Source organism: Myotis brandtii, unplaced genomic scaffold, assembly GCF_000412655.1.
Source record: "Myotis brandtii unplaced genomic scaffold, ASM41265v1 scaffold143, whole genome shotgun sequence".
In the NCBI taxonomy this organism is placed as follows: domain Eukaryota; kingdom Metazoa; phylum Chordata; class Mammalia; order Chiroptera; family Vespertilionidae; genus Myotis; species Myotis brandtii.
In genome coordinates, this window is record NW_005355115.1 from 2,548,775 (window position 1) to 2,572,007 (window position 23,233).

At 36.3% G+C, this 23,233-nt stretch overlaps 1 protein-coding gene across 3 annotated transcripts in view; it reads left to right on the forward strand.

The window, feature by feature from the left end:
- SUPT3H (SPT3 homolog, SAGA and STAGA complex component) overlaps positions 1-23,233 on the forward strand; it is a 451,623-nt gene that overhangs the window by 293,611 nt on the left and 134,779 nt on the right. For all 3 annotated transcript variants that reach the window (XM_014535365.1, XM_014535364.1, XM_014535366.1), the window contains one exon: positions 3,414-3,553. In XM_014535365.1, the coding sequence (XP_014390851.1) occupies positions 3,414-3,553 (140 nt within the window). The remainder of the gene's footprint in view (positions 1-3,413; positions 3,554-23,233) is intronic.

Genomic DNA, 23,233 nt, shown 5'->3' on the forward strand with positions numbered 1-23,233 from the left:
GCCAGGGGGGATGGGCTGCAGGGGGGGGTTGGCCAGCTGGTCCCACCCCCCCAATCGGGCCGGTTCACTGGCCACAGTGGGTGTCATAGCGATGGTCGTTCTGGTCATTACGGCATTCTGGTCACTGGTTTTTTATATATATAGATAGGTCAGATAATAGTAGGGTTACATATTCAAAGAACTGAAAGAAAATGTCAATCAAGAAACATGTTCAGCAAAACCTTTCAAAAATGAAGGCACAATAAAGCTATGCCCAGATAAACAAAAACTGGAGGAATTTCTTGATAGTGGACTCATATGAAGACTGTTAAAGGAAGTTCTTCAGGCTGAAAGCAAGTTGTACCAGATGACAATTTGAATCCACACACCCATACACAAGAAAATAAAGATAACTATGTAGGTAAATGTGAGAAGATATAATTGCATATTTATTTTTCTTCTCAACTGATTTAAAAACAATTATATAAAGCAATATCAATATTTATAATGTTGGGTCTGTAACATGTAGGTATGTAATCTATATATATAAAAAGCCAGCGACTGGTATACCGTAATGACTGGAATGACCGGTCGCTATGACACCCACTGCAGTCAGCAAACCACCAGATCGGGGGGTGGGACAGGCTGTCCAACCTCCCAAGGCCCCTCCCACCAGCTTCCCCCACCCCTGATTGGCCTCTCCCACCTCGATACGGGGGCGGGGCTGGCAGCCAACCTCCTGCAGCCCCTCTCCTGATCAGCCTGCGGCCCCTCCCCCCAGCCAGCTCAGCCCCTGCACTCTGATCTGGCCAACCACCCATGGCCCCTCCCCCAGGCCACTGGCCCCCAATCGGCCCCCCCAACCCATTCTGGGGTGGGGTCAGCTGGCCCACCACCCAAAGCCCCTCCCCACAGCCAGCCCCGCCCCCATCAGCCCCCCACCACAATCGGGGGCGGGGCCAACCAGCCAATCACCCACAGCCCCTCTCCCTAACCAGCCTGACCCTGATCAGCCCGATTAGGGCGGGCCGGCTGGCCAACCTCCTGCCGTCTCCTCCTCCTGACAGGTCCAGCCCCAATCCACTGATTGGGGACGGGAGGCCGGATTCCACCTGTGCAAGAATTCGTGTACTGGGCCTCTAGCATATTTAATATTAACATAAATGAAGTGGGTGGTAACAGAGCTATATTGGAGTCAGGAATGACACAAGGTGGTTGTTCAAATTGCAAAAAGAAGTGAAAAGAAATAGGCTTGGGCCCTAACCGGTTTGGATCAGTGGATAGAGCCTCAGCCTGCGGACTGAAGGGTCCCGGTTTCAATTCCAGTCAAGGGCATGTACCTTGGTTGCGGTTGTATCCCCAGTGTGGGGCATGCAGGAGGCAGCTGATGGATGTTTCTCTCTCATCGATGTTTCTGACTCTCTATCCCTCTTCCTTCTTCTCTGTAAAAAATCAATAAAATATATATGTTAAAAAAAGAAACAGACTTGGTTAATAAATATATATTTGCTTTCTTTCCTATAAAGACTGAAACTGCATCTAGAAGAAATATAAAATCTGAGTAGACCTATGATAAATAGTTTGAATTAGTCATTTAAAAACTTCCTCCAAAGAAAAACCCATGCCCAGATGATTTCACTGATGAATTTCAACAAATGTTTAAAGAACAATAATATCAATACTTTCTCACTCTACAAGGTCAGTATTACCTTATATGAAATCCATGCAAAGACATCACAAGGGGAAAAAAAAACTACAGACTAATGTCTTTTTTAATATAGATGCAAGAATTCTCAACAGAATACTGGTAAATCATATCCAGCAACATCTAAAAAGTGTTATACACCATTACCAAGTGGGATTTATCTCACAAATGGAAGATTGATTTAAACTTAAAAACAATTTGTGTAATTCATCATATTAATAACATATAGGTCAAAAATCACATGATCATCTTAATAAATATGGAAAAATCACTTGAAAAAAATCCAAGAGTCTTGGTTTTTTTGTTTTAATTTTTTACTTTTTTTCAAATTTTTAAATGTTTTAAATTACAGTTTACATTTAATATTATTTTGTGTTAGTTTCAGGTGTACATCATAGTGGTTAGACAATCATATACTTTACCCAGTGTTCCCCCTGATATTTCCAGTACCCAACTGGCTCTATACATAGTTATTAAAATATTACTGACTATATTTCCTATGCTGTACTTTACATCCCCATGACTATTTTGTAACTACTGATCTGCACTTCTCAATCCCTTCACCTTTTTCAAAGCTCTCTTGTGTATCTTCTTAGACAGGCACTAATTCCATTCATGAAGGCTCCTCCCTCATGACTTAATTACCTTCTAAAGTGTTTACCTCAAAATGCCATTACACTGGGGATTAGGTTTCAACATATGCATTTTAGGGGGGACACTCAGTTCACAGCAATGACCTCTGTCAGGTTGAGAAAGTTCCCTTCTCTTCCTAGATTGTTGGGTGTTCCTCTCATGAGAGACTTTTGGGTCTGGGTAATCCGCCATGGGAGGACATGAGAAGACTGCCACCTGCAAACCAGGGAGCAGGCCTTCCTCAGACACCAGGTCTACCAGCACCTGGTCTTGGCCTTCCCAGCCTTCAGAACTATGAGAAATAAATATTTGTTTTTTAGCCATCCAGTCTATACTATATTTACTATAGCAGCCAAAGTGACCAATATAGCCATCTATGAAAAACTCACAGCTCACATCATCATTAACAGTGAAAAAAATGGATGTTTCACTCTAAGATGTTGGGTTATCTTTATTTGGTATAGAGATATTTTATCACATTAAAAAATAATCTAGTTCATTCTCACTAATTTACTCACTAATTCAGACTGATACTTTAATGCATTAAACTTTATTAATTACCTATTGCAATATTGTAATAACTTTCTCAGACTTATGTTTTGCTTTTAAATAAGTATGATAGTTTTTATCTCTGAAAAGAAAAATAATAAAATCTCATCCCTTTCGGTTTCAAATATTTGCCACAGCAATGTGTATAATAATCTCTTCTTTTAATTTAATGTCTCAATTCAGATGGGGTTTTTTAATGTCTTTGTTTTTAACTAGGCCTGCTATAACAGGATTCTTTTTCCAAATCTGAGAGCCTTCCCCCCTTTTTTGGGGTGGAGAGGTGTGGAATTTTAATCAATCCATTAACACTTATTGTGGTAATTGATAATTTGGTTTTATTCTCTCAATCTCATGAGATGAATAAATTATTTAATTCTGTAAGACTTACACTTTTATTTTTGATGCAAAGATTCTTTTAAAAATTGTTTTGAGAAAATTTTAATTCTGAATTTCATATTCAGTATTCAATACATGTAATTTCATATTCAGTATTCAATACTGATGTAACCTTTTAAACATTATTTTTCTTTCCTTTATCTCCATGAAGACAAATTGAGTGGCAGTAATAATGCAAACAAAAGACAGAAAACCGCACAGGACTTTCTCAACTCTATTGACCAAACGGGAGAACTCTTGGCGATGTTTGAAGATGATGAAATTGATGAAGTTAAACAAGAAAGAATGGAGGTATAGTTCATTCTTCCCTTTTTACATTAAAGAATAACATTGCAGTTCGCAGTGCCTATGCTATTTGGTTCTGTTATTATGTTCTTTACGTGTCGTCTGAAATGCTTCAATCAGTGGTTTCATGTCTGAAGACAGCATTGTGCAGTGGAGTAGCCTGGAGAGGATGTCAGACTCTGCCTTCAGAGTTGATGTGGAGAGAGGACTTCAGTTTCCTGTTTCTCTGTTTCCTTCTTTGAGTATAGATAGATTTCCCTCAGCTTCCTTCCTTTTGGGGGGTTTAGTTTTACTGATATTATTTTATTCTTTACAAGCTAATTCAGCCCTGACCGGTTTGGCTCAGTGGATAGAGCGTCGGCCTGCAGACTCAAGGGTCCCGGGTTTGATTCCTGTCAAGGGCATGTACCTTGGTTGCGGGCACATCCCCAGTAGAGGGTGTGCAGGAGGCAGCTGATAGATGTTTCTCTCTCATCGATGTTTCTAACTCTCTATCCCTTTCTCTTCCTCTCTGTAAAAAATCAATAAAATATATTTTTTTAAAAAGCTAATTCATGATTAAATATTTATTTATTTTTGTTCCAAATATCCAGTTAGCTTTGTGAGCAAAGGTAATCCTTAACTGCATTTGTGTTGGCATGTAGCATTTCAGGCTGTAGTTCCAGGCTATGGTTGGACTCACCAGCTAAGGTAGTATCCAGGGCAATTACATGCTTTATGTCACTCTAACACAAAGTTAGTGACATGTGTTTGGATTCCCTGGATATGTTTTAACAATGAATATGAAAATTGTATGCCTTCTATTTACCTCAGCTTATCTATTCATAAAATTGTTTTTCTTAAAAACTTTGGGAAAATAAAAGTAATGATTGATTTCATTTGAATGCCATCCAAAATACAAGGCATTATTCTTATGATACTTATAATTATTATACTTTTACATGTTAAAAAAAATCTCCATTTTTCCCTTTCTCTTTAAATTGGGCAAGAGAGGTAATTTCAGAACTCCAAAAGATCACGCTAAGTACCCACTTTATCATAGCCTCTATGCATGCTAAGAATATAATTATTTCATGTTAAATTTTGGAGGAAGTCCAATAGACATACATGGTTTATAAACTTTAACAGCCTTCTTTAAAGAATTAGTATGCTTAGATCAGGAACTGTGATCTAAAAGCAGTGTTCTTCTTAGATATCAATTACCTTAGAAATGTGTGGTTATCTTGGTTTAGGGCAACTGCAAATGGTTTTAGTTCAACTCTGCCTTGGGCCAAAAACATGCTCAGTTGTCCCATGCAGATGATAAACATATATTTCTGATGTCATTATGGCCTAAACAGGATATGATTGTTTAGTGGCATGGTTTCACTTATGACAGAGAGCAAATATTGTTTATGCTTTATTTTAAAAACATTTTTACATTATACGAATGGGCATGAAGGAAGATTCATTAAGGAAGAACGCTACATAAAACATTAGTAAAATTGAACATTAGCTTTTCTCTCTTGATGGGAAAATCTCTGTGAACTAAGCCCATTGCCCAGAAGGGCATTCCCCAATCAAGGAGAAGAGAAGTGGAGCGTGTTGAAACACTGAGCCATCATAGCAGGCTACTGTAGGCCCGGAAAGATGATGCGTCATTCAGGCACAAGTTAGAGTCAGTAATGTTTCTGTCAATGCTGGGTGGAATAAGCTTGGGAACTTATGCAGTTTACATACCTGTAGTTGCATTATACATTACTTAGACTTAACCAGGATAATAAAATATCAATAGTTGATAAAAATAGTTGCAATGAAAGTCAGCTTTATCTATATAATAAAAGTTAGATTGGTAGTTTCTCTAAGCTTTATATCCTAACTGAAATCTTCTCTAACCAAGGTTTTTTAAAAAGAGCAGTTTCGAGATTCTACTCTTCCAAATAACACAGTCGTACTGAATAAAAGTGCTGAACTTGTAGACATAACTGTAGACAGTAGAAAGTGGAACTGTTAAGAACACAGGCCTTGCCTGCTTCTAATTTGACAGGTTATAGTTTCAAGCGTAAACCACAACTGTGGCAGTCCATATGAAACCACTTTGGACTCACAGACTGCAATCTCTTGCTTTTAAAGTGCAGTAGAATAATCAGTCCTGGCATCACTCAGTGATTTAATTTTCCTCTAAGCATCACTTACGGTTGCAGAAACTTTGTTTACTACCTTCTCTTCTAGGATGTATGAAAATGGTAGAGACCTACCAGCAAAGCTTATTATTGTTTTTCTTTCTTTCTTCTTTTTATTTTCACTTAAGTGTAATTTTGAAGAGAAAAATTTTACAGACATACATAAAAACTCACTTGGGACCCTAGCTTTTTCTTAAAACATTGAGCAAGCATACAAAAAAGCAAAGTTCTTTTCTATTTTTTTCAGCTGATTTCTGTGTTTATCTGGCTCTGTATTCCACTCAGAATTTATGTCATTAATATTAAGTATTATGTGATTTTAAATATAAAAATGTCTAAATTTTTATATCCATTACTTGCTAGTCCAATATCATGATAGTTAACTCTTACACTTTTTCTTTCTCTCCAGCACCAAATTTTTAATACTTGGGTGTAAGTCTACTAGAGAGCTATGATCCATGATCTCTGAAGATCCTTCTAAATTATCAAATAAAGATTAAATAACATTCATAATTGCTTTAGAGTATTTGAGAGACTGGGAAAGAGAAGCAGGGAAATGGTGGGCATAATAATACATATAAAGACACTCCCCTCCAACCACCTCTCATCCTCACTTAACCCCACCTCAGAATGACACAAGTGTGTTTACTGTTTCTCACATTCTAAATTTTGAGATCTGATCCACTGAACATCAGCGGTGTCAACCAGAGGCCAAGAAAGGATCGCTAAAAGCCGTATTTGGCTTTTCTTAACGGAGGAACCGTGGTCACTCACAGAGAAGCTTTGCCTAAGACCCAGCTGCTCTTCTGCTAAAGAACCTCAGGAGCTCAAGTTTATTACTCACCAAGTTAAATATCTGGTCTAACAAACCGTTAGGTTTGTGAAGGGGACATAAAAATAAATGCTTAAAATTTTGGGTGAACGCTTACCTTCTGACTAACCTTCATTGATAAAAGTAAACAAGAGAACCAAGATTGGAGCTCACCAGAGAGAGCAGCCTTTACACAGGTTGTGGTGCCAAAATCCCCAGTGACTGTTCATCTTGTGCTTCCAAGTCAGAGGCCTAGTATGGAGTCTAGAGAAAAAGCAGAATAAAATACGTAAAATGTAAGGCAGCTTAAATTTTTTTTAAATGGAATAAAATCCCAGGTGGCCATCTGAATTTAACCTGAAGTGACTGGCCATAGATTTAAAAACACTGAGTTTCTCATAAAGGTTGAATAACCAGAGAAATGTGGTATATCATTCAGTTATGCCCCAATATAATGAGGTTATGATGATCCCCGGTGTTTCTGAGTCCCATTGTTATAATTTTTGGACCTAAAGAGATTGGAAAACTAGTTGAAGAAGCCAGAGAGGTGAATGGCTGCCGGCCACGAGTTTGATATGCTTGCGTAGAGGTTCTACATCCCCGGTTTTTGAAGTGTGTTCTTTGTACTACTCCTTTTTTCTACCTAGAATGCTACCTTTTAAAATTATAAAGTAAAATAATATTCCCTTAAGAGTAAGAATTCAAAAGTATTATTTAGATAAAATTTATCATAAAAAGGCCTAATCCCAGTAAGATAAATCTTCACAGTTACCAAGAAATTGAAAAGCTTGAGTTAAAAACTTAAAGGTTCTTAAAAAGTTTAAATTTAATGTATATAGGATTAAAATATACAGAATTTATATACTAGAAAACTATAGTTTAAGATACATATATTATATACACAAATATGCATATACATTTACATACTTTGCCTATATATGCATGTGACCTATATCTATAAGAACAGAAATATGATTTTATTAGATTTTTTTAAATGTAAAAGTAAAAGAGCAATCAAAGGATATCAAACACAAATACTAGTGGTAGTAATTTAGTTTACAGAAAAAAGAATTAAAAGGGAAACGCTTTAAAATGGAACAAAGTTGATAATTTATGTTACTACGAGATGCTGCCTATAATGAAGATAGTAAATACAAAATGTTAATCATCAAATTCCAAGAATTGAAACATTCCAATCAAAAGAAAGCTTTGATTGGTGCAGGAGAGGTCAGAGAAATGCATTTGTTTATACAGACTGGAACACCACATTCTCAGTATTTAACAGATTGACTTGGGGAAAAATATAATAAAGATTTATGTTTTTCTAATAGATGCATATAAAACATTTTAGAAATGAGCAGCAGTTTTTTTTTTCTTTTGTTTTTTGTTAATCCTCACCCAAGGATAGTTTTTTCATTGATTTTTAGAAAGAGAAATAGATAGCTAGAGAGAGAGAGAGACAGAGAGACAAAGAAACATAGATGTGAAAGGTCAGTTGCCTCACACACACACCCCTGTGTATCGAACCTGCAACCCAGGTACATACCCTTGAACAGGAATTGAATCGGAGGCTCATCAGTGCTCAGGCCAGTGCTCTAACCACTGCGCAATTCTGGCCAGGGCAGCAGCAGTTTTAAAATCTTACCCAGGTAACTCCAAAGATTTCATGGTGCTCTTCGGGGAAGGTGAGGAGAGGTTTGGTAGGACTCTAGCCTCTATCCTCCCCCTACATCTTCAACCAGAAGAACTTTGATTTTATATAATGAATCTGTATATCATCAATAAAGAAAGGTTTCATTATTTTTTATCTAAAAATCATTGCAAAACACCATTATTTAACTGCCCAAGAGGAGTATTTCTCACACAAACACAAATTCCAGAAAAGTACAAATTTATAGAGCATATTAGCAGAGCAAAAAACCCAGAAAGTAATAACAGAGGTAAAAAAAAAAAAAAAAACAGGATTCTAATAAATTGAAAATTTAAAAAGAAAAACAAATATCATATAAGCAACTAATGGACCAATAACAAATAAATTAAAAAGTACTACCACAGACTATTTAGATGATAATAGTAATGAAAATATACATGTAAAATTTAAGAAGTATGAACAAAGCTTTATTTAAAAGAGGCAACTTTTTAGCTTTTAAGCTGTTCATTATTAAATTGAGAAAATGGAAAAAAAATAGTCAACTAAAATTGGAAATATTACATCCAAATAAAAAGGAAAAAGATAAAAATAAAAGAAAATTGAGTTATAAACAAATTATTGAACTTACCAATTTAATAAATCCTTTGAATTTATGACAAGTCTAAGTAAGAAAAGCCAACAAAGGTAGCTGCTAAAAATTAGTAATGAGTAAGAATATAGCCATAGACTAAGAAATCAATTCTTATATAATTATCTAATAGTATATTGTAAATCTTGATGGAATGCGTTTGTGTGTTTTTTTCCAAAGAAAATATAAATGATTGTTTTTACTCAATGGGAAGTAGAAAACCTGGATACATCAATAACCTTGGAAGAAATGGTAAATGTTTTTGAAGTATTGTTTCTTCAAAAATTTCTGAATCCAAGCCAGGGTATGGGAGCGCTCTTCTAAATATTTATAAAACAGTTAAATATTGTGCTATATAAACCATCTTAGAGCACAGAAGAAAAGGAAAACTCATTAATTTTTACAAAGTAATGTAATATAATCTTGCTTATGAATATGGATGCAGACATTTTTAAATATTAGCAATTTTAATTTGGTTGCATATATAATGAGTGATGTACCAAGACCAAACAAGACTTTTTTCATGAGTTTAAGTATGCTGCAATATTAGAAAATAGATTACTGTTATATACCAGATAATAAATAGGTCAGAGGAGAATAGCTATGAGTGTGTTTGTAGATAATTAAAATGCATTGGACAAAATTCACTTCCTATTGTTTTTAGAATTTTCAATAAACTAGAAATAGAAAAGTATCTCATATTTCGATAAAGAATATCTCATGCAAATGAACAGACATCATTGTAGTTTTAAAAATATTAAGTTTCATTAAATTCTAAAATTCCTACTGTTACCACCTTTATTTGCCAGAGTTCAAGTTGCACTGGCCAGTAAAATAAAAGGCGAAGCAATTGTTAAGAGACAAAAATTATCATTATATACAGATAATGTATTTTTATTAGGTAATTATTGAGAATCAATCTAAAAACTATTAGAACCAATTAAGGTCTTAAATCATATAAAATACTTAAAAAAACAATACTATTCCTCATATTTCATTAATAGTAAATAAAAAGGAGAAAGAATTCAGTAAATTAATACAAGAAAAATTATTTGGAGGTAAACATATTAAGAAATGTAAACGAAATATGGAAATAATATTTAATAATGTACTGAGATGTGAAGAGTGTATAAGTGAAGAAACATTATTTTCCTGGACACAGACAGTATTGTAAATGTCTCAGTTTCCAAAATAATTTATTAGTTTAATGTAATTTTAACAAAAATGTCAGCAGAATTTAAAAATCTATAAAATGATGTTAGAATTTATTTGAAATTATAAAAAGATAAGGATAACCAAGAAATTTTTATTAATAAAGAGTGGAGGGCAACGTTCAATTTATCCTACCAGTTATAGCATTCCATAAAACTACTAACATAAAAATAGTGTAGTACTGCTATAAAACCCAACAAGCATCCCAATGAAGAAAATAAATGACATAATTAAGTGTGGAGAATAATTTAGTCACAATAAAGGTAGAATTATAGATTGGTGAGAGAAAGATGCCACATAGTGAGATAACTATTTGGAAAGAAAAAAATAAAGATTGCTTCTAACCTTATACTTGCATAAAAATAAATTCTAGATAGATGAAAGAATTAGATATAAAAAGTAATACCGTTTATAAAACAGAAACAAACACAGGTAAATAATCAATGTGGGGATGTGGAAGGTTTTTCTAGGCTTTCCTTTCTAGACAAGCTTTTCAAGAAATACTAGCAAGATGTTAATAGCGCACTGTGGGGTGGGGAGGGAGGGGGGAGCAGCAGTGATCTATTTTCAAATAGATTTGTGAAATCCTGAATTAAGAAATTTAAGAGGTTTCTTGAGAGGCTTTTGTATGTAAATGTGTATTGTGACTTTTTCAAGAGAGGAAATTGAATCTATTAAAATGTCTGAAAGGATACTCAGAGCCCAGTTTGGGGGGAGAGAGTAAATATCTGCTTACCTATAATGAACCACTGCCATTTCTGTTTATAAAATGGTCAAGAGTAAGGTGGGATTGGATGTACTTTAACTGTTTGTAGAAATAAAGATTGATAAAAAGCAGAAACCATACTATCTTAAAGTATAAATAGAAGCATTAAAGTATTTATATACTTCAACCAAATTGACCCACATTTGGTAATTTTTTCTTTAAGAATATAGTCAGAAATTTTGTTCACACGCTCATTCATTGCACAAGACTGTTCATCACAGTGTTATTTATAATAGTGGGAATGGGACTAGAGAACCCTGTTTACCCAATAGTCAGGGAATGTATATATTCCCTCACACATAGAAATTTAGACTGAGGGAGAATATACCAACTTATTAAATAACAGTGGTTGTCATTAGATGATGAGATTACAAGTAAATTAAATATGTAAATTAATGGTGTTTTGATTTTACATACTTATCGTTTATGTTATATTTCTCTTAATTCTCAATTGATTTCCATTATTCAAGTTTATTTTTTAGTTTGTCCTACTTATTTTAATTTTTAAAGGTTAATTTATTTTACAATTATAGTTGACACACAATATATTATTAGTTTGGAAGTCAGTAGTTTTCCTTTGCATTTTTTTTTCCTGCCCAAAGCATTTATTTTATATGTGCCACTGCAAGATAGGCTTTATGAAGCAAATTCAATAGGCTCGGGTTATGCAATTAAGGAATAGAGGAGTATAACTTTGCACAGTGTCAACAGACTATTCAGAGCTCTTACAATGATGTAAGAACTTTAAAAGAGCATTTTATATGACGTTTTTTATTGCGATGACCTAAGAGCCCTCTTGAAATTAAATTAAACAGAGAAATGTATAAGTTCAGGTACACAACCAAAAGTGGATTTAGCTTTAAACAGGGTTTGATATTGAGGTTCATTGGATTTGTAGCTTCATTTCCCTATAATTCTATTTTTTCCTGCCCTTTTCTGTTTTGTTGGCCTAATCTTTAGACTGAATAACTTCCTAGGAGAACTCGTGCTATAAAAGTTCCAGGTCCAAACAGAGAGAATGCCTTTGTCCCAAGATTTTACTCTGAAAATGCTTAGGTAACAGGATCTCTTGAAGCCCCAACTCACAGTAGCTAGTAAAATGACGTGTTCTGATTGTCTTAGCCTAAATCATATGCTCCATCCTTAAAGCTGAGGGCTGGAGTCAGCAGGCTCCCCCAGAACCACAGATCCCTGGAGCCTTAGGAAGAAGGAGTGGATGCTGGAAAGTCAGCCATGAAGGTCCTTACGTGCAAGGCCCTCCACATCATGACAGTGAGAGTTAATAAAGTGGTGCATTATAACTGACTCTGCTCAGAGCTCTAGGAGGTTTTCCCAAAGAGACAGCATAGTAGAATGAGTGGAAATCATTTTCTTTGGATTCAAGCAGTCATCCATCCACCAGCCTTTTCTACTCTTGAATTCACTCAGCATTTACTTATCAGAGTTGTTTGTAAAGCAGTCAGTGTACTAGGTCCTGAGGTTAGGACTGTAAAAAGACACAAAAAATATGGTTTCTGCCCTCACAATCTATAGACATAACTGGCAAATCAAAAGATAACTAATGACTCTGGTAAGGGAACTGCAGGCTCAGTAAATAGTTGCTATTCTTATTATTATATTTTATCTTGATTTTGAATCTCCTTAGTAGTTTATTGGTTGTGTGATGGAGCCACAAATTTTCTAGTTCACTTGCTATCTTATTTGAAATAAAGTTTGTTCTTTTTAAAGAATTTTTTAGGATTAACTTTAGATAGGGACATATAATTAGTTTCAGTGTGGTTTGCTAAAGAGGATACAATGTAAAATAGAACAGAATTAATGTATATTTTAAAACATGAAACAGTGTAATGTGTCCAGGTTAGTTTCTGAAAGAGCTTCATCAGGAGAAAACATTACTGTGTTGTTGTTTTATTCTTTTGGGGGTAAATTTTGTTTGGATAATTTAAAAGTACTCTAAAATCATTCTTCAGGGAAAAACCCGTGCATTTTTAGCTATACAGAGCAGAATTAATGTAACTTGGTATATGTTCTTTTGGCCTAGAAATTGCAGAACAGGGAGTATTACCTGACTTTCAGAGAACCCAACGGTAGGAGTAATGTGTAGTTCTGAACCTGATTTCCATTGTGACTGGATACACTCTACCAAATTACTTTTTCTCCACACCTGTAGCTGTCTTCCGATTACGTAATGGTGAACATGTATATTTTCATTGTTGTAAAAACTTGTCTAAACTTAGGAAAGGTGTCTTCTGGAAAAGACATTTCTCAATTAATGACATGAAAAGTAAGTTAACTAAACATTTGTGACTACCAGCGGGAATGCATGCTTGCAGGCCTTCCTGGGCTGCAGTGTTTAGTCTTGCATAAATGGATGTTTGACTAACACATCTGATTATACTGTTCAATTAAGTTTTTTATAGAACCAATATTTTCTTGCTCAAATAATTTTAATTTGTTCTTTTTAAAATGAAATCTTTCTCTTTTAAAAGATACATTTCAGGGGTTTTCTTAGAGATCAGTATACTAACTTGTTTATAAAACACCTTGGCAGGGAAGTGTTTTAAAATATCATCGAATTTAAGAACACCACAAGATTTACCACTAATTTACATTTAATGTTTGTAGTTCTCAAATTGTGGTTGTTGTAATAACCAAAATATTTTTGCCCTGAATATTTTGTGGATTATATTTCCCTATTCTTTCTCCTTCACCCACATTTCCCACAGTAGGTGGGCAGATTGTTGTTACATAGTCTGAATTTTATTTATCTTAATTGGTTTGATCGCAATAAGTTAGTACTTCTAAATATGAAAGTAAATGTATTCTATGACAAGACTTTTGTCTTTGTAATGCTCTAGTTTATTAACAGATCATTGCTTGTTTGGTATAGATAACGTCCCTTTATTCCTTTGTTTCATCCATGCTAAGGAGCTACCTTTAGTTCAGTTCTTATTGTTGCTACCACTTAATGGTAAGTCATGCAAGCAAGCTATGTAATTCAGTGAGGCTCATTTCTAGGTCATTGTATTTCTCATGTAGAAATAAGAATTCTAGATTAAGCTATAATACTTAGAGATCAATGTAATCCATTGTTTGTATATCTGTTGGGAACTATCCTTTTCATAAGCATTAGTCTAAGCTTCTGCTTTTCATGACTCCATTTTTTACAGAAGAGTCTCAACTCCTTAGCATGGCAGTAATACATCTTTTGTAATCTGGCCCCAAGCAGCCTTTTTATCCTCATCTTCCTCCATTCCTGTTCTCCGTCTTCTTCCATATTTCCTTCAAAAACACCAAGCATGCGGGACACACACACACACACACACTCACACACACACACACACACCCACGCACACTACTTAAGTAACCATCATATATTTGTAGTTTCCTAAATAGCCATTCACTTTTCTTCCTTTCCCCTGAACCATTTGGCAACATTTCAGTTGAAATATTTTAGCATGTGATAATTTATAACTAGTTGTGTTTGCTTAGTTTAACTTACTAAATAAGCTCCTGAGAGCATGGAATTATTTTATTTACTTTTATATCTTCTGTTCCTAGCACAGTTCCTTGAACAGTATAAACTTTCATCAAATATTTGTCCAAATAAGGTGAATAAAATAGGTATAATTTTATAGCTGTTATATGTGAATATTATTCATCTATCCTTTGGATGATTTGAATTTTCAGTCATTTCTTCTGACTCACATAGAAATGCTAAGAGATATTTTACTTGGTTATGTACTTTATGAATGTATGTATTAGGAGTTCTTCAACAAATCTTTTAGAGGTGCTTGCCACTTGCTAACGGTTTTCGTTGCTTGAATAACTTCCTGTTCAAATTATAGTCACGGCTTTTCCACAGTTCTAGCTATAGAAGTCCTCTGACCACAGTGCTTCAGAATTAACTTGCAATATCCCAAATTTGTAGACAACACATTATAGAAAAATTCAAAATCATTGGGGTAATTGTTTTTATTTTTTAAATGTCTTATTATATAAAAGTCGTACCAGAGCATTTAAATAATTTAAAATTAAGCTTTATTTACCAAAATTCAGTTCATACACAAATATCTCCAAAAATACTACTGTATTATTTACTAAATCTGAAGATATTTTCTAAGTGAGGGGGTGGGGGGAATGGAAGGAGAAGAGTAGAGGAGGGAGGGAAAAGTGGGAAAAAAAGAGAAAGGCAGAGAAAGATTGAAACCCTTTTCCCTAGACAGTAGCTCTGTGTAAAATTCCTGTTTTCCAGTGGTTTGGTAGGGGGGATATTTGAATCTTGGAAGACTTGTTTTTTGTGGCCTGACAATGAGTTCAGTACAATTAATAGAATAAAATATAATAGCCTAATAAGACAGTTACCGTTCTCCATTTTTGAAAAAAACAAAACGCTTCGAGTGGAATTTGGGGAATATTTTCCATAATCTCAAGCAGTTCTTATTGATAATGAACCATATTTTTAAGTAGAAAATGTAGTACATTATTTTTAAAATAAATAATGCACATTGCCACTTGCAGACTTTTCAAGTATTGTTTAAACTTTTCCTGAGTCAAAGCAAGTCATTATGAAGGTTTCGTTTTTAATTTATTGTAACCAAAGCATAATAAGTTATCTTGGTGGCCTGGATATTATTTCTTAGGGATATCTGCTATCTCAAACTCATCAATTCTTCTAAAAACTCTTCTATTAGTGTCTCTTGGCATTATTTTAAACCATTTCTTCCAATTTTGTGGGATCTGGGTACTTTCATACAGTTTAATGATTGCAGTCCAGCTGGAGTCATTCAACAACTTGTGGATTCTCTGATTCAAAAGACAACTATAAGAAAATTTATAAACCATTTATAATACATTTTAATAATATTGAATCTCAATCCCTAGCCCAGCCCATTCACCCCCAGAAACCAAACCAAACCATGCTCGGGAATAAAATATAATTTTATTTAAGCTAGAAAATGTATTTTGTTTAAATTTAACCAAGAATTATTCAGTGTTTACTTGGGTGTGGAGAAGTAGACTATGCCATGTATTAGTGGAAATTTAAGTTGTTATAGCTTTCAGGAGAGAAGTATAGCAAGATCTACAATCTCTTTTAAAAGAAAAAAAAACTTTATGTTCTTTGATAGAAATTGCATTTTTAGATACTATCCTAAGGAAATAATTAAACAGTGACTTTTTTAAAAATTAAAAGTATTCATATTTAATAGGAAAATTTTTATTTACACAATGGAAATATTCAAATTGAAAAGTTTCTTCTTAGCCTAGATTTGGTATAGCCCACGGGTTTTTAAAATATGATACACTTCTATTATTTAAATATTATTTTGTAAATATTCTTTAATTGCAAGTTGGAATTTCCCTTTGGCCTAATTTATGTAGGAGAATATTTAAAATCCTATCTAATAAAAGACAAAAAGGGTAATTGACCGTACCTTCACTACGCTTCCCATTGGCTAATCAGGGCGATATGCAAATTAACTGCCAACCAAGATGGCAGCTGACAGCCACGCAGCTGAAGCGAGCAGGAGGCTTGCTTGCTCCAGTGATGGAGGAAGCCAAGGTTCTCGGCCTGCCGCGGCCCGGCTCTGAGCTCCGAAAGCAACAAAGTTTCAATTATAGAAGCTAAACAAACCCCAGATACCTGCTTTCAGCAGGCCGTGGCCTCAGAGCTAGAGCGAGCAAGACGGCAACAAAGTTTCAATTATAGAAGGTAAATAAATCCCAGAATAAAAAAAAGAGGAATAAAAGGAGAGGCTGGGAGCTTCAGTCGCCGGCAAGCCTGAAAACGGCCCTCAGCCCCTCACCCAGACTGGCTAGGCACCCCAGTGGAGACCTCAACCCTAAAGGGGGTGTGGCCAGCCTGAAAACATCCATCAACCTCTCATCCAGGCTGGCCAGGCACCCCAGCGGGGACGCCCACCCTGAAGGGGGTGTGGCCAGCTGCAAACCAGCCCTCAGCTGCTCACCCAGGCTGGCCAGGCACTCCAGCGGGAACCCCCACCCTGAAGGGGGTGTGGCCAGTCTGAAAGCAGCCCTCAGCCGCTCACCCAGGCTGGCCAGGCACCCCAGCGGGACCCCCATCCTGATCCAGGACACCCTTCAGGGCAAACCAGATGGCCCCCACCCATGCACCAGGCCTCTATCCTATATAATAAAAGGGTAATATGCAAATTGACCCTAACAGCAGAACACCTGGGAATGACTGGTCACTATGACACACTCTGACCACCAGGGGGCAGGTGCTCAATGCAGGAGCTGCAGACTGCGAGAGGGCACAGGCTGGGCTGAAGGACATCCCCCCCCGCCCCCGCCCCAAGTGCACAAATTTTTGTGTACCGGGCCTCTAGTATATACATATATGTTTTCCCAGTGTCTGAATGTTTCATTTGTTTCTGCCTCTATTAGATGTTTTAGTTGCTTTATTGCATAGTAGTCAGATTGTTAGATATTATTTTTAGTGCTAGGAATTTATTAAAATTTACTTAGTGTTCTAATATGAGATGACTTTTCATAAATTATTCATGAACAGGGTTGGGAGATTTTTATATATATACTAGGAGCCCAGTGTGCAAAATCACGCGGCCCGCCCACCCCCCCGCCGCCCTGCCTTGACACCCTAACACAGCCGTGGGCAAACTACGGCCCACGGGCCGGATCCGGCCCGTTTGAAATGAATAAAACTAAAAAAAAAAAAAGACTGTACCCTTTTATGTAATGATGTTTACTTTGAATTTATATTAGTTCACACAAACACTCCATCCATGCTTTTGTTCCGGCCCTCCGGTCTAGTTTAAGAACCCATTGTGGCCCTCGAGTCAAAAAGTTTGCCCACCCCTGCCTTAACCTCTCCATGCAGAGCTCCAGAGTGCCTGGCCCAGCCCCCTGACCCCTCTGGCCTTCTCTGGCCACTTCAAGCCCCGCCCTCAGTTTCTTGAGTCACCTCTGGCTGGTCCCCACTTCTGCCCCATCTCCGGAGCAATGCGGCAACTTCACCCCATCATGTGGTGGAGGAGAGCATGGAAACCTCCCGCCTGCTGCGCTGTGCTCCTTCCCCAGGCAGGTGAGCAACAGGGTGGTCTGAGTGGGAGCAGTGAGGGGGATGCTACAGGTTCTCACCCCCACCCCACCAGGCAGGGGCCTCCTCTGGGCGCCTCGCCCGCTTCCACTCCGTCTCTGGTAGCAACGCCCCACCACACATGCGCAGGCAGCCTCCTCCTTAGCCGGTGTGACTGTGACATCGTTAGGACCAATTAGCATATTACCTCTTTATATATATATATAGATTAGCTCATGATTATTAATAGTATTCACTTCCTTGTTATCATGAATCTATACTTTTTTTTATTACAGATCCTTATTAGTAAAATTTGGGAGCTCCTACTTACACCTGCCCTAGCAAAATCTTTATCCTGATTAAATCCAATTTGTTGCTTATTTCATAGCTACATAATGTCTATCCCCCAGTAACAGAACATGACTAGAGACAAACACAGTCAAGCTGAGTAGTCTTGACTGAGAAGAGGAAGAGACACCAGAGCTCTTTTGCCATGTGAGAACACAATAGAAGGCAGCTGGCTGGCTGTGAGCAGGGAAGAGAGCCCTCACCAGAACCTGACCTTGCTAGTTATAGCCTCTGGAACTGTGAGAAATTAATTTCTGTTGTTAAACCACCCAGTCTGTGGTATCTTGTTAAGACAAAAGGAGTACCTCTCCTACCCAATCGTTCTCTGTTCACTTACTCTACTATCTTTTCATAGTATTTAACATCCATCTTTTATATGTTTATTTATTGTTTACAGTTTTGCCTGTATTTACTTTTACTCTTTCTGAGCCAGTTGGTTTAGATGTAACTATTGCTAACACCATATACAATGGAGTTTTGTGTTTTGCCCCAAATATTAAGACTTTTTCTTTAATGTTTTTCAAATTCTGAGGTTACCCTATTTACCTTTATTGACCTAGCACATATATTTTATCTTACTTATTCTTCTGTGTGTTTTTTTATGCTTCTCAGTGTCTACCTGCATTTAAATCTTTCAGTGGTTATTTTCAAATTCTGAGGAAACTTAAATCTCTATGTCTCAATTTGTCAACTTTAAAAATGAATTAGTGTTTGTTTGTTTTTTTCCATTTGATAAATATGCTTTGACCATCCACTGGATGCCAGCTACTGTACTAGATCCGGGAACACGGAGTAGTGTTCTCAGTAGTTCTGTCCTCCACAGAATGTGTAATATACCAGAAAAATAGACATGATAGTAATAAAGCAGAGCCCCTTACTTCAAAGCTGATAAAAATATTTTGCTTTTCTTTGGCCATTTCAGGTCCTTTGTGAATTGAATCACACATTTAAAATGATAACAGCTTTATCGTATTTGTTTTACAAATGTGAAGTCTCATTTTCGTAAATCCACAATTTTCAAAACCATCCTTGATAAGAGATTCCTGTAGCTTTCAAAATTTTTACAAAACACTTGAAGGGCCAAGGACACTCAGTTATTTACATATTGAGGTGAATCAGATTGCTTACCTTTTAAGTATTAGCCAAAAGGAACTTTGTTTAAAGAATTTCGATCAGCAAGGAATAGAGGTGAAGTAATTTTAAACCTTAGAGAAATTTGAAGAGTGGAGAACATTAAGTGATGTGCTCTATTATGTGCTTGTGAGAAAGAGAAAACTCAAGAGAGAGGTACTAGGAAGTTGAGATTTCAGTGAGAGATGTCAAACACCAACTGTGTTTTCTTGATTTTGCATAATTTTGTCCATGTGGAAAGAGGACAGAATTCTCTTAATTAATTATGCCCCTTCTGATCTCTAAATAAACTGAGCATAATCCAGCTGCAAGTGGGTTAAAGAGGGTTTTGCAGAATACTTGGGAACCTAACCACTATTTAAGACTATTTCTATGAAAAGGTGCATTCTGGATTTAAACAAATTTTTAGGATAATAGTATATTTGTAAGTTGGAGGATTCTGTATTTTAGTTTTAAATGTGAATTTTTTGCAAGTTATACAAATTTTAAGTGAGGCAGAACTGTTTGTCATCTCTAGAAACTCTTATCAAGCTGGTTTTCTCTGGAAACAAACAACTACTGGTATTAGAGATCAGTATTCAATAAAAATTCCACACCTTCGCCTGGTTTCTTGTAGGGTTATTTAGGATGAACATATTTCCTACTGAGTAAAGAACTTAATGATTTTGTTTAGGCTTTTATATAATTTATGTCCAGCTACTGACAGTATCCTGATGGTAAATTAAAGATGTATATTAAATAAAAGAAGTGTTGCTTCCATATGGGAAAGAGGCTTCATTTTTTTCAGGATGATGACACAGAGTTCTCAGAGGAGTTGTATTTCAGTGGGAGTTCCCACTGTTCTTTCTGTGATTGGTGCACAGACCATATAAAGATCATGGATGCATTTAGAGACTAGGCATGACAAACAGGATAAATTTATAAATTCACTATACTCCGTTAGATATGTCGTTTAAAAAATACTTTACATATCGAAAAATTCCTCATGTAAGTATGTTTATCTTTTAAGGAGCTCAAGAATGGAACTATAGCTCAGGCACCAATGAAATCAATTTTTGGTTCACTGTTTCTGATCTATGTGTCTCTCTCTACATAGGCTTACTATTAAGCTACATTTCTTACTTGATGAATAGATAACGTGCCACCAGCAGGTGCTCCTGATGTAGCTCCATCACCTGGAGGGAGGCAGACCCAATGCTCTGCATTATAACCTTAAATCTCAGGAAGTGGCCTCTGATTGGCCCAGCTCATACCAGGCATCCAGGACTGGAGCTGGCAGTGTGGCTGGAAGGCAGAGCCACGCTGTACCACTCTAACGAGGCGACTTGAGGGTGGCTGCAGGGATGGGAGCAGCACTAGGAGGGATACAGCCATTAGCCACCTGTCCTAGCGGACCACCCATCCAGTACTGGAGTTGACTGTGAGACTATCTTCTTCAAAACATTCTGCTCCAAAAATGATCTCATAATCTAAAACTAACTTCCTTTTAAAAGATACATGGGATACTATACAGTTATCTTAGACTTAAAGGAGAATGGCTAATGAAAGAGTAAATACAAAATATCCCAATAAAGTTCACAGAACGACCAAGAAAGTAAAATACTCTTTAGTGAAGGCTTTTCTCTTAAAAAATATCCTCACTAAAACTGTAAAACATTTCTCCAAATATGTTATTTTAAATACTATATCACTTAAGCAAATATTTATACACTACATTAGTCCCTCTGCATACTTGACTTGAATTTAATTCTCCCCGTCTGCCAAATATGTTGAAGCGCCAGGTCCATTTTCATTTGCCAGGTTGAATGTTTATTTTGTTTTTCCACATAGTGTGCTCTTTGAAGTGTCACACGCATACCAAACCTGATTTCTTTTTATTAGGGACATACTCGGGGTTTTTCTTTCCTCCAGTTAATGGTATAGGATGTGCTTCTCTTAAGGAATAAGCAAAGGCATGTTCACAATCCCTAGCTACCGGAGGTGCCTACTACATTCGTTAGCTATTGGAAAATAGACACTAACTTTCTTGAAGGAGGTTTAAAACATGTCCACTAAATGGCACCTACATTTTTGAAGCCTCGCTATTATTTTCTTAAAACCAGGATACCGAGAATTTTCGTGTACTGTAGAATATCTGGTTCTACCCAACAGTGACTCTGTATAGACCAGGACAATGAAAAAGTACTAGGGTGTGGTGATTTACAAATAACTGCCATTATTTGTTTATGAGGTTTCCCTTTTCTACTGCTTGTCTGTGTCTTTGTGACTCTAATATCCATTTCAGGTTCTTGCTTTTAAAGAACATTTACATGCCTTTGACTATTACAGTCCCTTAGATATATTTCTCTAAAGAAAACTGCTAATAGCTTTTAGAGTATATCTCATTTATTTTTAAAAGACGGATTTCATATTTAGCATTCATGGGAATTGCATAGTGGTTCATACTTTTTGTAAAGTTCAGTAGCACTTAGGTGTCTGGTGCTGGCCCTGGCTTACTGCAGGAAAGAACAGCATGAGGAGGAGGTAGTTGAGGCCACAGTGGCAGTGATCTTCTGACCTTTAACTTCCCTGAAAATTAGTACCTGAAATTCTTTTTCTTTCTCCATCTATTATGAAAGTTGCGGATTCTTATGAATGCCACAGTCTCTCTTTCTTTACCAGTATCACAAGGCCTCCTGATTTCCTAGCTCCTGTGCCCTTCGGTGTGAGGCTTGGGAGACATAGAGAAAGTAGATGCAGTTGATTAAATAGCGGTATCACTGCTACAGGTGAGGTGGCTCACACACACTTTTATAGTGTTGAAATGTCTGTTTCCCAGAAGTTAGGAACTGATAGCATCTCCCAGTGATATTTCTTCTATATAATAATCATAAATAGACTAAGACTATTTTCCAGTGTGAACTTGAATAGGTTGTCTAATCTCTTAAATCTTAGTTCCCATGACTGAAACATTTCTAAAGATTTCAGGACTTCCCTAAGATACAGTATATATGCAGAACACAGCACATGATGCTGTATTAAAGAAGAGAGAACTCAGTCACAGTGAGCTGAAGCAACTTAATCTAGAATTCCCGTCTGTGTTTAAGGCAAAACAAGACCTCAAGTGCAGATCATCTGATTCCCGGTCAGCAATCTCTTCACCAGTCACTCCAGTCTTTTTCTGATGGCATAGAATGTCTCTCAGAATGGTATAAGAATATTTCAGAGCTTATGATGAAAACGGTTATTACTGTTCAACACTGTTAATTTAGAATATATGATTGGTTAGAATTGTATGAACCCTATAATGTACCCTATCCATTCCTCTTCAAATGTATCTTGAATGCCACCTTACGTGCTTTTTGTTTATATCTTTCTCTTCCAGATAAAGTAGTGCCTAAATGTTCTAGGGATCACTTCAGCCCTCACCACCCCTGGCCAGCTTCGATCATCTTTTCTGTCTTTGATGAAGTTTGGGCTTGATGGCTTTTCATTGGGTATATCTAGGATTCCAGTAAAGGCTTAAAACATGTCAAAGGCACTGTACCCATCCTGCCAGCCAGCATTTATGCAAAAGCATAGATTTAAGCACACATTGGAGTGAATCATTTGTCAAGCCTTTTTCATAACACTCACCTTCCTTGAGTTGTGGTTATGCTAAGCTAATACATGAGTAAATTAAATGCAACTATCTCAGTCTTATTGGAGTTAGGATAATATTATTGGTTATTTACTAGTATTTGACTTAATGTTGTCCTCTTCTTATCCCCTGAAATAACTCCATGAAGGTAAAAGATATAAATTGCATTTTTTAAAATGCTGGTGAGTGTGATGGCAGAGAATTCTCACTCTTAAGTACATTCCAGGTAATGACAGATAAAAATCAGGTCTGGAAATCAATGTGGTAGATCCCATAAATGTAACAACTTTTTACTTCAACC